Source organism: Montipora foliosa, chromosome 9 (assembly GCF_036669935.1).
Source record: "Montipora foliosa isolate CH-2021 chromosome 9, ASM3666993v2, whole genome shotgun sequence".
NCBI classification, from domain to species: domain Eukaryota; kingdom Metazoa; phylum Cnidaria; class Anthozoa; order Scleractinia; family Acroporidae; genus Montipora; species Montipora foliosa.
The window spans coordinates 15,557,480-15,572,666 of NC_090877.1; the positions used below are offsets into that span (position 1 = coordinate 15,557,480).

Sequence of the window (15,187 nt, forward strand, 5' to 3'; positions counted from 1 at the left end):
TTATTTCTACTTGTCAGTTTGTTCAGTATTTCCCTGGTTTCCTTAGTCTAGATAAAATCTTCAACCAACTGGTCAGTTTCGTGAAAAATGATTATTCTAGACCCAAACGCTCTGCTTTATATCCCCTATAGATACTGCACACAACTATATAGCCCACCAATGGCAGTACTCCCCCCGCCCCCCACGGATTGGCAACACACCAACACTGTACCACAAAATTGCCAAATCATTCATACTGTACTGTCAGAAGCAGATGACCTTGAAGTGTATAACTTGCAACTCTTTCCCTTGGAACAAAGCTGGGGATTTTAACGCCGTAATTTTATGCCCAAATATGGACAAGAATAAGAACGAAGCTGCACGCATGTGAAAATGCAAGAGCTATGTTACATCCAAATAAGGAGATTTTCAAACTGAAAAATTAAACCCCAGCTCTGAACCAGAGTTAATCACTTCAAAGACAAGTGCTTCTCGTACTGTATCATAATTATCTTTATTTACATGTACTTTTGCAAAGTATCTAGTTTTAGCCATTTTTTTTTAATTATACCCTCCTGAGTTTACGACATACAAAAGAAGACACTGACCACAACACTGGGAACTCCATGCTAAAATACTTGCTAAATATTGTGAAGGTACCTATGGGTTCATCGTCATTGTCAAAGAAGACTAAGGTTATTTTACCATTTTCCACATTTGGGCTTGAAATTATTGAAAATATCCAGTTGCAATTTTACGAAAAGATAGGAAAATTTAGTTGCAATTTCGCAAATTTTAGTCGAAAAATTGTCACGCTGCATTGCGTTGTCGGCAGTTTAGCAAACAAAATATGAGCCTACAATACTTGTGTGCAAAGAAACTGCTGAAAAATGGCGAGTGATTCAAAGGAATGGAGTTGTGCACTCCCAGGTAACTTCACAGCTATATAAACTACTCTATCTTCTGATCGAAAGAAAATTCATGGCTAGAAACAAAATTGCAGCCAAATAACTTAACCCTGCTAACCCTTTTGTTTCGAAAGGGCAAGTCACAAATTGGCGACTTCTCCAGATATTTAGTCCCAATTTCAAGACCTGTTGCAGATGTGATAAAACAAAGGAGGCACTTTCTCTTCACACCCTGAATGTTGCTACCCCTGGAGTTTGATGCCACAACCTCCCTCAGGAAAGTTTGACGCTAAATACATGTACCTGACCTGACAAGTAGGTAGTTAATAGTTTAGGCACTTGTAGATTTTACTCTGTCTACCGCCAGACGACTTTACACGTCAATTGGGGGAGGGAGGGGCACTTCAGCATTGAATGGGTTCAGTTGGTGGGGGGGGGGGGGGAAAACTTCAGCGATGAATGGTTTTATGTACAAAATATTTGGGCAAAGTTGACAAAGTTGAGGAATCAGCAAGATTAGAGTTACTAAAAACAAAGTATTTTTCAAAGCTTTCTCAACATTAGTATGACCACGATTTTCATTGCAACAAAAAATCGTTATAACTTGGCTTAATATTCCAGTCAGAACAGATTAACCCATTACCCTAGGAGTGAGACTTAAGAGATTTTACTCTGCCTAATGCCAGACAATTTTATTTGTCAACTGGGGGCATCCATCGTGGGGTATCTGAGGAGTCATTGGGTTAAATTGTACAAAATAATATGTACTTATTGACTGAATGGGAGGGCCAGACGGGGAAATATTGGCCCATGCTCATGGCGCACATACGCCATGACCTTGGGCCAAATGTTTTTCTGTCCGGCCCAACCTTAACTCAGTCAATAAGCATTTTACCACATGGGGTCTTTACACTATTTCTTAGCACTCAGAAGATGAAGTTAGGAAAATTTATCTAATATGCTGTTTGCATTAAATTTTGCTTTTCTAGCTGTAAATTAGTTGGATGTTAAAAAGCGACGAAATCTCCTAAAATTGCATTGCATGGAGCAGTACGTGTTCCTAGTAGGGCCATAAAGCTTTTTTCCGCCCTACTCGCCCTAATGCGTACGGCCCTCATACGGGGATTTTCTCAATAGCTTTGCAATGAAAGCGCGTGTGGGGCCATACGGGCCATATGATAATGATCAATGCTGGACCAGGAACACATTGAGAAATGGCAAGTACTCTCACCACTTTACAAAACGTCTAAAAATCTAGTCAATCCAGACAACAAGTATCACTATTTTGTGCTGGTTGGCTAGCTGCTTAGAAATTGTAACTGAAGCCCATTTTTTATAAAGTCATAACATTGTTTAAAGTTTTTAGTAGGCTGCAATATGGAATGCCACATACTTTTGGGGTCCAACTGTGTTGAGTTTAAACACATCGACAGCCTGATTCATGTAATCCTGAACAAGAGCTTCATCCACATGCACTGCACGAAGAAACAACTTCTTGTCTTTCATATCAGGAAACAATTCAACCTCAACCTAAAACCGTAATAAATGAAATTAAATGAAATCCACTACTCACAAACCACATGGAGCACCAGGTGTGTGTTCTAGTTGGTGGTAATGTCTCATATTTGTGATTGCATTATGATTCCTTGTGCTTTGATGCTTTGTGGAGGTGTAGCGGGAAGATTAGAGCGGTTTTCAAATGAATGTAAAACCAAAACCAAAGTAATTACTTTGGCCAATCAAAAAGGACAGAGACAATCCAGTAAACCAATCAAAACTCGAAGAAATCACAATCTTAATGTCCAAGTGGCTCACCTTTATATGACGCTATCGTTCGTTCTTTCATCAACTGCCGAGCCAAACGAGCCATGAAATAGACAGACTGATATATTGTTATTGCTCGTTTTTTCATTGATTGCCGAACTAAATGAGCCTGTTCTTATTGGCCCTGTATTCTGTAGTTGCTCTTAGTTTTTGCTTATTGTGGCTGTCTAAAATAATACATGTAGAAGTTTAATTGGGTATCACATCACTAGAAGGTTTGCAAGTTACTCACCCTTGGAAGCCCTGCAGCATTTTGCACAATGTCCGTCAACAGCCTTAAGATGATGTCACGTAATTCTCTGAACGGAGGATCAAATGTCAGCTTACCCCCATCAATTTTCAGTTGAACAACCATAACCTAGTTTGCAACATAAAAGTTCCAACAAAGGCTTAAAAATAAAATATTATTATTACAGTCCCTCAAAGAAAATTTTAATTGATCCACTTGGTGCTGATTTACTTTGCACTATGCAGATTTGAAGCGTTGTGCACATTATTTTATACAGATACTTTGCGTCTTACGTTTGAATGAATGATTTTGTATTAAGCAAGCACATTGAGCTCCAAGACTCATGTCAACGATTTTCACTGTTTTAAGAGAATGCTACAAGATACACACGGCCCAGTGTTAAATTCAAACCCTCAAGATGTTAACAATAAACATTTTTTATATTGTTTGACCAAGTAGTCATCACAGAGCAACTCAATAAGACTAGCAACTTGTGACATACCTCTGTCATAACGAATTGCAAATCTGAGAAATTTTCACCAAAGTCGTTCCCATCCTGTGAGAAAAACAGCATTGTGATAAGGATCCCATTCAGTTCATCATCATCTCACCCAATCATGCACCCATCATTACATTGCAATATGCCAAGAAATACCGTGGCCACCCAACAAACTTTTACATTTGACAACTACATGTAAAACAAACCATGCAACAAAGTTCAACTTACAGCTGTGCAAACTTTGCAAGGATGTATGACTGTCAATCAAATTTGCACACCCTGATTGGCGGATAATTTGTAAAAACTTTGTTAGGTGGTCACAAGTTTACCTGGTAAAAGCTGAGAAAGCTGACAAAATCGGCCAGGGAACTGATAACCAGCCTGCGAAGTTGTGTGGACATGAGTGCCGCAAGACAGGCAAAGAACTCTTGTACTAGAGCTGTTGAATCACCCTCTGAGTTGGGTACCAAGTGCATCCATTCCTGACGTTGTTCAATTAGGATTTGGGCACAAGCAGGGATCCAGCTGAAACAAAGATGTCGAGATTAGCATGTTGTTGTTTATTCAGACAGTACAACGTACACACTATATCCTTCCACCACATCTTACAGCACAACAGGCTGAAAACATAAGTCACAGGGCAGCAGGTTTTCGGTCAGGTAACATCAACACCAAGGTATACCAAGGTCTCAGACATTTGAGTGAAATTTGCGGTTGCCTAGCGCAGGTGGTCTTGAGTGGCCGAGATGTCATAGGCTTAATCTTTTAGTGATGCTGAAGTCTTTAGGCTTAAAGATTACTGACTAAGCATTGTTTTAGGCTCAAGGTTAGCCTTAGTCAAAAGTTAGAGTTGTTGCAATTAATTATTAACTTGACCTATGACTTGTGTTTTGGAGCCACCCGCTGTCTACAGTGCAGTCTTTCATACTAATCCTGGTGTGCTGACTCCAGCTCTATTTAAAGACCAAGTCAGTTTTGAGCTGTTTCATTTACATGAGGAAGCTGGTTGGTACTTTGGCTGTTGAAAATAATGGTAAGTGCAAATGGGAGCTGCGTTGGTTTCAGTGAGTCTTGTTCACACAAGTCACTCACTGAGATTTACCAACGGGCTCTGGAACAAAGATATTAAACAATTTTGGAAAATGTTGATATACCGGTAATTTATTATAATAATTCTTATAAATTAATTTATTGTAAAATTGGTAGTAGAGGCTCAGTTCCTGAAGATGGTGATGATTTCAATAATGATGATGATGCTGACGATGACAATTATGATGATGACGATGACAAAGTGAAGAAGGAGGACAAGGAGAAAGAGGGAAACATGCTTAATTAACCAATTGACTGCCAGGGGTTCCCCATTGACGAGTAAAATCGTTTGGCGTTAGACAGAGTAAAATTAAGGGGTAAAAAACATGGAACAAAACTCACATTTTCTTGAGAAATTCTCTGGTCTTCAAGCACTGCTCTTTGACAAAAGATTCAAACTCTCCTGGAGTAACAGGGAGGCCCGACTCAAGCAACTTATACCCGTAAACAAATCTAACCTCTGAGAATCTGAAGAAGCAACCATTTTCAAATTACTGTATAGCGAACACAATGGACACAACAAGTAAAACAAGCTCCCTGTCTGGTTTAAAATCACAGCATAGTGAAGGAGTCCTTCACTTAAAGACTCCAACACTGTATACCCTACATATGCCTTTAACCCATTGACTCCCAGGGGTTCCATGTTGACGAGTAAAATCGTCTGGCCGGTTTAGGCTGGTTTGGACGTCAAAGGGTTAATGGGTACATTAGTGAGTGATTAACATTGGGAAACAGAGTGCACACTGGCATGGTCCAATGGTTAGGGCATTGGATTTCCATGTGGTTGCATGGCTCAGGCTGGATTTGTCTTCCTAGGTTCAGAATTAACAACTCTACCATGCTTTACAAATAGCCAATAACAATATTATTGGTAGCCTTGTGTCAATTGTGACATTTACAGTAACTGTGTTACATTCTGTTTTAATTACTTCTTTCAGATTTATTTAAGTGAACTGTCTGTAAACGGCTGTAAACTAACTCAACTAACAACTAAGTGCTCTTCCAGTATGAACAAAGCATGAAAGAGCAAAGCAAGGAAACTTGACTTGGTGGAATGGGAAACATTTCCTTTATTAATGGCTTTGATTTTGACACATGGACAGTTTGAATAATGAAATCCCACTTTTCCTTCCCGTTGTCAGACTGATTCAACTCTGTCAACAATGTATACTGTACTCAACAAATTACCACTGTAACTAGAAATAAGGCAAAAAGTCAGTTTCTTTTAAATAGCAAATCTCTCTGGTATCATTGTCACGACTGCCTTGTGTTCTGTTTGAGTAGGGCACATTATGTACAGCACCGCGCAAAAGTAAGTTACCAGTCTCGTCTCGTTTCTCGCGAGACCAGAGTCTCGTCTCTAGAGTGTATGTAGATTTCACAGGTCGATTCGAGGTTTAAATGTGGACACGCAAAGACAATAACACACCAACCGCATGCTGCCATGCAAGTTTTTTCGAAACATCTTCTCTAAATCAGCTTCAAATCAAAGTACAGTGTGTGCAGATTTCACAGGCAGATGTCTACAAGCAAAGACAATAATACATCGCCGCCCACCACATTTTGACATAAAACTCTTTAGTGTCAAGCGTTACGTTTTGGAGTGCAAGTGTCTTTGTAAACAGGTTAACCTTCGGAAAGTTTTCGTTTATGCAGACACTTACAGTTTTTCAAACCGTCTCGTGAGACGAACATCTCGTCTATAGAGACGAGACTCTCGTCTTGTGAGAGGGTGGTAACTTACATTTGAGCGGTGCTGTGGGTACAAAACATAGGTCACAGGTCATAATGTTTTACCAATACAGAAACAACCCTAACCATTTACCAATGCTAACATTAGGTTTAAAAACTTTTGTTTAGGCCTAATAAGTCTAAGGTTAGCTTTAATGAATGTTTAGGATTCTTCCTGTATTAGTAGTAATTAAAACAATGACCTGTGACCTGTGTTTGTACCTGCCAGTTTGAGGAACATCAATACTGCACACCAGACACCAGTGCAAGTAAAAGCAATCTGTTTTTGACTCTTTTCTTGAGCTGCAACATTCGCTGTCCTTCTAATCATGATTAGCCATTACCTACAAGAATTAGCCGCTCCGTGGTGTTTTAAACAAATATTTAGTACAATGCACTTCATATGAAAAAGAGAAACACCCAGGGAACATTCTCATTAATCAACTAAGCAAAGATAAAAATAAAACTATTTAACTCAAAATAAATAAATACATATACTGTACCTGTCAAACCAGAGGTTCTGAATTCTCATCATCACTGGATTTGTGATGAAAAGGTTCTTTGTGCAATACTCCTTCGCTGAACGAAAAGAGTTGTGCCATGGCACCGGAGCTCGAACAGTCCTGGAAGGAACAAGAAGGGTCCAAATTAAAATAAACAAGAATATATTAAGCCATGTTTGAATGAAGCAGGGAATGAAAATGAACATCAAAAGAGCACAAGACAACTCATGGTACTTTATTGAATGTTGGTATAATAATATATTATAAGCACAATTGTGTTGTGCATTGCAGGCCTTCCAGAAGCTACTGATTGTCTCATGGTAGACACAGCTTAGAATGGGCAATATAAAAGCCATTTTAAAATTGAGAGGTGACTAAAAATTAAAAATTGGGCAACGTGATAATGACGATGATGATGAAAACCAAAGCTACCTTGCTGGTTCCACTAAATTTACCTTTGTGGGAAAGGCTTGGGGATCTCATTGATATGAAGCCTTTTCCTTTCACCAGGATCCATCAGAATATAATCAACTGGAAACAGACACAAAAAGATACACATAAATACTGGGTTATGTTTATTTCCTACTGATTGTAGACATAACAATTATCTAATATCAATAAATTAATAACAAAAACTGCTACAGCAGGTTAGACAATTAAGGGCCCTGAATTTGTAGAAACTTGAAAAATTATTTTGAAAAAATATTAACCCATTCACTCTTCAGGGGCAGGACGCCTCCAGTTCACGAGACAGCAAAATCGTCTGGCGTTGGACAGTCTGAGAGTCTCACTCCCAGGAGTCAATGGGTTAATAAATATTAAATAAATTTCATTGTCTGGAAACATAAACAAGACAACAGGACTCGGATTTTATTTCTTACCAATAGACTTGCGAACACTAAAGTCATAATCATTGACCACTTCTTGTTTGAGTTCACCGATAAGAGGGTCAAGTTCCGTATTTCGTTGTAGTTTCTCTGGTACCCTTTTCTGCAGTATCCTATCCATGACATCTTTGTCTTGTTTTGCCAGAGAATGATCTGGAATTCCCCTTGAAATGTAGTATTCATAACGCTGTAGGAACACAAATATTAAATAGTTGGAGTAAAAAATATTCAAATAGTGGAACTCAACTTTTTGAAAGTCATGAATGACCGTAGCTTGCAGAAAATGCTCTTCAATTTTCTGTCACCCACCTTTGTGAAGGACTTGTACCAAACAACTTAAAAAATCCCTTTAAGTTTTGTAGACCAACAAATTTATTCAGAAATGTTACTATACTTTACACTAACTGGCATTGCTACATATTGAATGCTAATGGCTGTTTCTGCTTTAGCATAAACTGTAGTTAATGTCTTATGTTGCAGGTCATTTTGTTCCTTAGGTTAAATTGCAACCAAACTAGGACATTTTCTTTCAACCTAGGTCAACTTGTTTCAACCTAGACCAAGTTGTTTCAACCATCATTTTGGCGGCAGGTCTAATTTGCAGGTCGCAGGTCACAGGGTGGCAGGTCATTGTTTCACTGATACAGAAAGTACCCTAAACATTCTTAAAAGCTAACCTTAGCCCTAATAAGCCTAAACAAAAATTTTAGGTCCAAGGTTAGCTTTTATGAAAGTTTAGGATACTTTCTGTATTGGTGAAACAATGACCTGCAACCCGCGACCTGCGACCTGCAGATTAGACCCGCTGTCATTTTGGGGCAGGTACAAAACACAGGTCACAGGTCATTTTTTATACGAATACAGAAACAACCCTAACCATTTACAAATGCTAACATTAGGCCTAAAAACATTAATTTTGTTTAAGCCAATTAGCCTTAAGGTTAGCTTTAATGAATGTTTAGCAATTTAATCTATAAAAAGGAACAAAATGACCTGCCACATCTACATCAATTACATTGACCTCTGTGCCTTACTAAATTATTGCATCAACTGTTTGAATGATAATCACATGCAAAGGAGTTCAGTGTGACAATGCAGTCTTAAATGTATTTTATCACAAATCTCCAACAGTCAGTGGCAACTGACCTCCACATCACGTTTAGAGACTTTTTCATCATCCATGCTCTCAACCTCCTCGAAAGATCTTATAATATCCAGCTGCTCAGCTGGTGTCATTGCTCTGCTGGGTGGCCGCCTATAGAATTTTAACAGATCAAATTAGAGGTCATGCATTAACAGTAATTTTTTTTTAATTGCAATTAACCAATAGCAATCAAAATTGTCCCTATTGTAATCCAGTGTCACCAAAATTATGTGCTGGGTGGCATCTTAATGAAATTTTTGCATCAGGAACTCTAAACCCCACTGAATTTGCAAACATGCCAACGTGAAACAAAGGTCTAAAGTCTGTCATCCTAATAAATAAGGACTACAACGAAAAACCATTTGCAGATGGCAGCTTTTTCTTCTCAGTTATTTTAAGACCCTGAGTATTGAGCTAGGTGGAGGCTGACCCCCTGACCTCCCTCCCATGGTAGACCAATGATCTACAGTATCCCCTGAGCTAATCTGAAACTATAAATTCTCTTTGTAGCCTTTAAAATAAATAAATCTTTGTTCTTAATTGAAGGGCTGGATGCAAAAAAGGGTAATTATTACCCTTTTGTCAAGTTTTTCAAGATCAGCACAATTGCAGAGCCTTGGGTATTTTTTTCGGGCTTCCCGTGCAGCTGCTTAGTTGTTGATCAACTAACCAGAATGATTTTTCCAACTTTCATTTCATTCTATTCCATAGTTCACACATGTGAAACTTACATATATTCTAAACAATCACTTGCAGAAGTAAGAGATGAGTCTTCATCACAATGTTAGGACACTGCATTTGATGAAATAAACAAAATGCAAAAGCTAAATTACATAGTTTACTGAACCCATAAAAACAAAAACTTACATTTGCTTTTGATCTCCTTCTGATTTGCTCCTTGCATGAGGACCCACTTTTCTTCTAGGTGATGTGGCTTCTTTGGCTGTTCTTTTTGTCAAGGGGTTAAAACAGTGGCCATTATCAGTTACAGGTACTACCTCCTTTGAGCTGATCATGGTTACAATGCCAGTTTTTTCAAAAAGGCTAATCCCAAGAAAATACTAAGAAATCAATGGAGACAGTTATCACAGTGCTCAGATCTTACATTCTTTACTTTCCAAGGACCTTTCAACCTTTTGAAAATAATGTTTCATTTTCATGTTTTCTAGAATCTTCTTCCATCCAAGTACATTATCCAATACTATCTTTGCTGGTTCAGTCACCTTCTATGTGAAAGACATAATAAAATATAAACTTATAGGATACAAGTTTGCTGCATTTGAGCTCTTGTCGGTGGTCTGATAGTACCCTGCAGCTTGGCCAGATTTTTCATCTTTAGGCTGGTAGCTGATGGTGTGTAATTATTCGCTATAGATTCACTGGGTGTCCTGGCATAGGCAGTCTCTTTAAAAGGGGCTGCTCGGGTCCAAGAAGAGTCTTTCATTATGGGTGGATGTTCACTGTGTCGTAAAACAATCTACAAAGAAAGAATTAAATCTTGAGTTATACATATGCCCCAAAACTGGAGGTGTTTGGAAGTCTAGAGGGTTAAAGGCCCACTGCACATTCACCCAACAGTGACTGCACACCGTGACTAGATTTCGTGATACATGAAATTATTCAAATGACTGACATGCTTTTTCCCACATGAGTCTCAAGCCAATCAGATCAAGCATTTGGACAAACCGTGATTTGAAAACTGTGGGCCTTTAATCAGTCAAAACCTGTGTTCCTTCAATTGTCTGGTAATTAGTAACTTGCCAGACAACTTAGATGTGACTTCAGTAAACACTGTGATGCATTCAAGGCGTTCGATTCCTTCAATGTTTGTTAAATCCATAAAAGAATTGACATTTGATTTCAGTGTTGTATATAATACCAAGTTAGTAAAATATTAGAAACGAAGGTCACTTGATATCCAACAGCAAAAAATGAAATTGTTGTCGAAGACCATTACTCGTCGCTTTAAAGATTCCAGATATTTATTTTTCACCACCTGTCTTGTTCATCCAATTGACGTTCCATTCTTGAGCTCCATGAGGGTATATTTTGTTTAAAGATGCACTAAAACGCCTCTTGCATTACAATGACTTCCGACACCACTGCAGGTTAATAATTAAAATTTAATGTTCTCCTGTGTGCACCATATAAATCTACGCATTACCCCAGCCCCCTCAAACCTAACAAATATGCACAGAAGACTCTATGCACAAACACACCACTTAGCAGGGGAGTGACAGGCAAGATGTTTCATGACACGAAAAAAAACAAAAAAACAAACAAACAAACGCATTTTCTAACTGGATTGCCTATGGCAACCCAGTAATAATAATAATATTATTGTTCTGATAATCATAGCAATGAAAATAATAGGAATAAGAACAATATAGGAATCATAATAAATAATAATAATAAGTTGAGTTGAGTTGATTTATGGAATTAGAGCAGCATTTGAATGAATTTATTTAACAATGTTAAACGAAACAATTAATGACAGCTTGTTAAACGGGCGTTCTTTGTTGGAAGACTGTCCCTCCAGGTGGCAAAATGTCTGAAATATTCAGCCTGCGACTACAAAAACAAATCCTCTAAAACTACGTTACTTGAATAAACAAACAAAGAAGTGTTATGACATTGTCGCGACAATGAAGGAAATTGACTAAATTTAAAATCTAGAAGGTAGAAAATACCCTTCTATTTTAAAGATAATAATTAAAATACCTATTTTTTTCCTAGAAGAGATTATATTAATTCGAGTAAGATATATCAGTCCCTTGGCAAATTAATTGAATACGACATTTTAGAGTGTCCTATTCAAAATAAAAACCTATGATAAATTATGAATGATGATCCAAAGCTAATTAAGTTTATTTTCGCACGACATGATCGATTGCAAACCCAGTGCGATTACACATTAATCTCTTGTTGTTGGCAGTGGGTACGGTGACCAACTTAATAAGAAATAACCCAAATATATGCATTATACTATCACTTACTTATTGTCACATCAAAGCAGCTGCAAAAATAACACCAACCTGGTATAATTCCGAAGGTGTTTCGTGAGATGGCGGTAGAGGGGGTAATCCTGGAAGACCGCGCGTTTGAGAACAACTGAAAACTCCACTTTCGGCGTACTGAAAATAACGCAGTAAAATTGAATAAAAACTGCGTCCATTAAAATGACTGACACCAAACAGACCCTGAACAATACAATCAACAGTCTCTACTTGCCTTCACTCGCTGCATTGTGAATTGTGAAAAGAGCGATGCTCACTTATTTGGAAGACGAAATCAGAAGAAGTATCACCGAAACTCGCGCGAACCGGAAATGACAGCTTTAACCGGTTCTTGTCGTTACCAAAGATTTCCTTACATTTTGGATCAGGGACCAAAGGCCTCATCTAATGAGTTTGAAAACTCAAGGATTTCTACAAACGTTCACTCTGCGCCTCTTGACTTTGTGTTTGACACTTCTTTCGATGATCATCCGGGAAACGCAGTTGCCATGTTTTCATTGTCCCGTCACGTTGCTACGTTCTCCCGCGGGAACGCGCGTAATTCTTTCCACGGACTTGTAACGCAATAATTGTAACGCTGTCTTTGTGCACTGTGTGTGCTTGTTACTTCCTTGAATAGGACTGTGCTGCAAGGACCGAAAAACTTCTTCATTCTAAGACAAACATGATTTCTTATAAAGAGCAAAACTAAGAGCTGTAGAGGGAGATGGGCGGGCAGGTGGCATGATGATATATCTACCAAGAGTCTTGTATCTACCAGAGTTCAAAGTTTGATAATTGAGAGAGAAATGTTTCAAAAATAATAATTATGAGTCCGGAGGCAAATAAGAGCACAAAATTTTAGAAGTCAGGGCCTGGATAACCCTATCTATAGGTGCATCCAAAAGTCCATCACCTGTGAGTGAATCTTGGTTCATCCCGCTTTTGCCCTCAGTCGGCCCAGAAAATAATTGGCAAGCTCGTACACAATTGAAACAAAATGAGAAAAACTTCAGCAACTTTTAAACCAAAAAAATGATCAGTTTATACTCGGAGTAAGTCGATGTTCGATGTATTAAGCGTGTGTGGTCTGCGCATGCTTTAAATACCCACCCATCACATCCTGTGCGCAACACCAATATTAACATCCTTTGCAGAAGGATTATAACTAAAGGTACACAGAGATAAAAATTCAACTTCATTAGAGCACCAATTTGCATAAAAGATCAAACAGCTCATAGAAAGTAAGGACTGTTTGACGTGTTTGTTTCCTTAATAAAGATAAGAATTAAAATTTATTTCATGAGCGGGTTCCGGATATGTTATGTATGGTTATAGCCGACTGACGACCGAGGTACATCGAGGTACATCGCACCGACTGTTTGCGATTCAACAAGCGAGAATGGAATAAATTGTTTTATTAAGTTGCATTAAACTCTGAAGTGTGTCAGTTTTACAAAAACACCGGAAGTTATTTAATTTTACCAAATGACCAAGTCAATCATCTTCCAAATGAGGTAAAAGAGTACATGAGCTGTTAATCGAGATATTGAGAGAGCCAATCAAACAATAGGAAGGCATTGTCGGAGATTGAAAATTTAATAATATTTGTTAGTCTTGCCGGGTTTATCATATGAGTTGATACGTAAAGAACCACCGTAAAGAAATTCGAAAGATGGTGAAGGGCTATTCTTAACGGGTCAAGTTACCCGACTATCAACTGATAGCTCAACTCAACTGATAAACCCATTCTGTATTTACTTCCCCTACTGACAAAAGCAATTACAGCTATCAGGATCGAACGGCACCATGATTTGGCTGTTATAAGAACAAATTGATGCGAGCAAATTGACCACCGTTCGTATAGAGAGGTCGAAAAACTGACGTTTCTAGCATTAGCCCTAAAACAAAGAGAAACTTCAGCTTTCTATTGTCCGTGCAGTGGTCAATTTACCTAAGTACAACTAAATTTCTACAAATCAATGGCGGTAGGCAGCTGCTTATAAACATTATTTACGAATGGATAAACTCCAGTTTACAATGAACTTCACAAGAACAAAGGGTCCAACTTTCACACTCTGTGCGTTGATACTCAGTCCCAAAGGAACTCATCTAACGACAACGACGCCATAACAACTTGAATAAACAAAGGCACTTTTTTATGTTAATCGGCAAACACAGTCAAAACTCAAACGGAAAACTAAATGCTGCAGGTAAAACATTGGTATTCATAGCCTTAATTGTGTGGAGTTAGCGCAATGGGGACTCTTGAAGTCATCCCAGAAGGTATGAACTCGTAGTATTTTGCCTGATAAATATCTCATAAGCACCCATCTTGTAGTCAATACCTTCCTGTTTGGAGAGACTGAACTCTTCTAGGATATTCAAAGTGTAGTTTCAACAGAAATGCTTCCTGAAACGTACTAATCATTGCAACAGTGCGATAGCCGAATGAAGACGTAAACCTATCCGCGTGTCCTGTTTCACGACAAGGGTGCAATACCAGTGTGCAATAATGTTGTTCTGTGTACAGAGTTAGCTGCTGTGCAGTTTTTAATAATGCAATCAAAGCTAAGAAATCATGCGCTGCAAATACTCTTTCACGGAATTGTTTAATTCCTTTTCCCATTCTAGCTAATCTCCCAGCCTATGTCGTTCTCCAAACTGTTTTTCACTTCAACTCAGTTAAAATTATCCCGAAAAATGAACAAGCCAAACTTTCCAACTGGCAATGCTCTCTTCCGATTCACCACTCAGTTCCATAACGTGTAAATCATTGATGCCAGTGACCTTTTCCCGAAAATTCATATCTGATTGACGGAAAATTATTGTTTGCGCTCAAGCTACCGTGAGGAACTTACTTTTACCATCGATTCAGCGGCACGAGCAGCAGGTATTAGAGAGATTTGAGAATCGCGTTTACCGCAAACGCCGGGGAAGCGTTAGGCTCAGTGAAATTTGCGTTTTGCCAAAAATCAAAGAAATTTGTTTCATTGTACTGTATATCATTTCTTGCATGTTGTCAACAGATATCAAATAATTTCCCAAAAACTGAAAGAGAGAGCGGTCAAGCTCAGTTTAATTTATGACAAGCAGCGTGTAAACGCAATGCTGATACGTCTCTTTATTGATTGCTCCTAATTCAAATCAATAGCTCATGCATTTAATTTATTTTTTCGTCATAATTTAATTGCCTTAGACTAGCCTTTCATTCTAAATGAAATAGTCGAAGTATAAACTTAAAGAAAAAAAATTAGAATGTAGGACTCTACAAATTAGAGGTGTAGTTGTGGGATGGCGCAGTTGTGAGAGCACTCTTCTCCCACCAATGTGGCCCGGGTTCGATTCCCAGATCTGGCGTCATATGTGGGTTAAATTTGTTTCTCCGGGTACTCCGG

The 15,187-nt window shown here is 38.4% G+C and overlaps 1 protein-coding gene across 1 annotated transcript in view; it reads right to left on the minus strand.

The window, feature by feature from the left end:
* LOC137972190 (dynein axonemal heavy chain 3-like) overlaps positions 1–12,247 on the minus strand; it is a 93,623-nt gene extending 81,376 nt beyond the window's left edge. The window contains exons 1-13 of the mRNA XM_068819044.1: positions 12,025–12,247; positions 11,829–11,927; positions 10,060–10,270; positions 9,661–9,736; positions 8,796–8,904; positions 7,644–7,836; positions 7,218–7,293; positions 6,763–6,882; positions 4,871–4,996; positions 3,769–3,964; positions 3,443–3,496; positions 2,944–3,069; positions 2,281–2,417 (exon numbers count right to left, since the gene is read on the minus strand). Coding sequence (XP_068675145.1) covers positions 2,281–2,417; positions 2,944–3,069; positions 3,443–3,496; positions 3,769–3,964; positions 4,871–4,996; positions 6,763–6,882; positions 7,218–7,293; positions 7,644–7,836; positions 8,796–8,904; positions 9,661–9,736; positions 10,060–10,270; positions 11,829–11,927; positions 12,025–12,039 — 1,538 coding nt within the window. The 5' untranslated portion in view covers positions 12,040–12,247. The remainder of the gene's footprint in view (positions 1–2,280; positions 2,418–2,943; positions 3,070–3,442; positions 3,497–3,768; positions 3,965–4,870; positions 4,997–6,762; positions 6,883–7,217; positions 7,294–7,643; positions 7,837–8,795; positions 8,905–9,660; positions 9,737–10,059; positions 10,271–11,828; positions 11,928–12,024) is intronic.
* Positions 12,248–15,187: the final 2,940 nt, after the last annotated feature.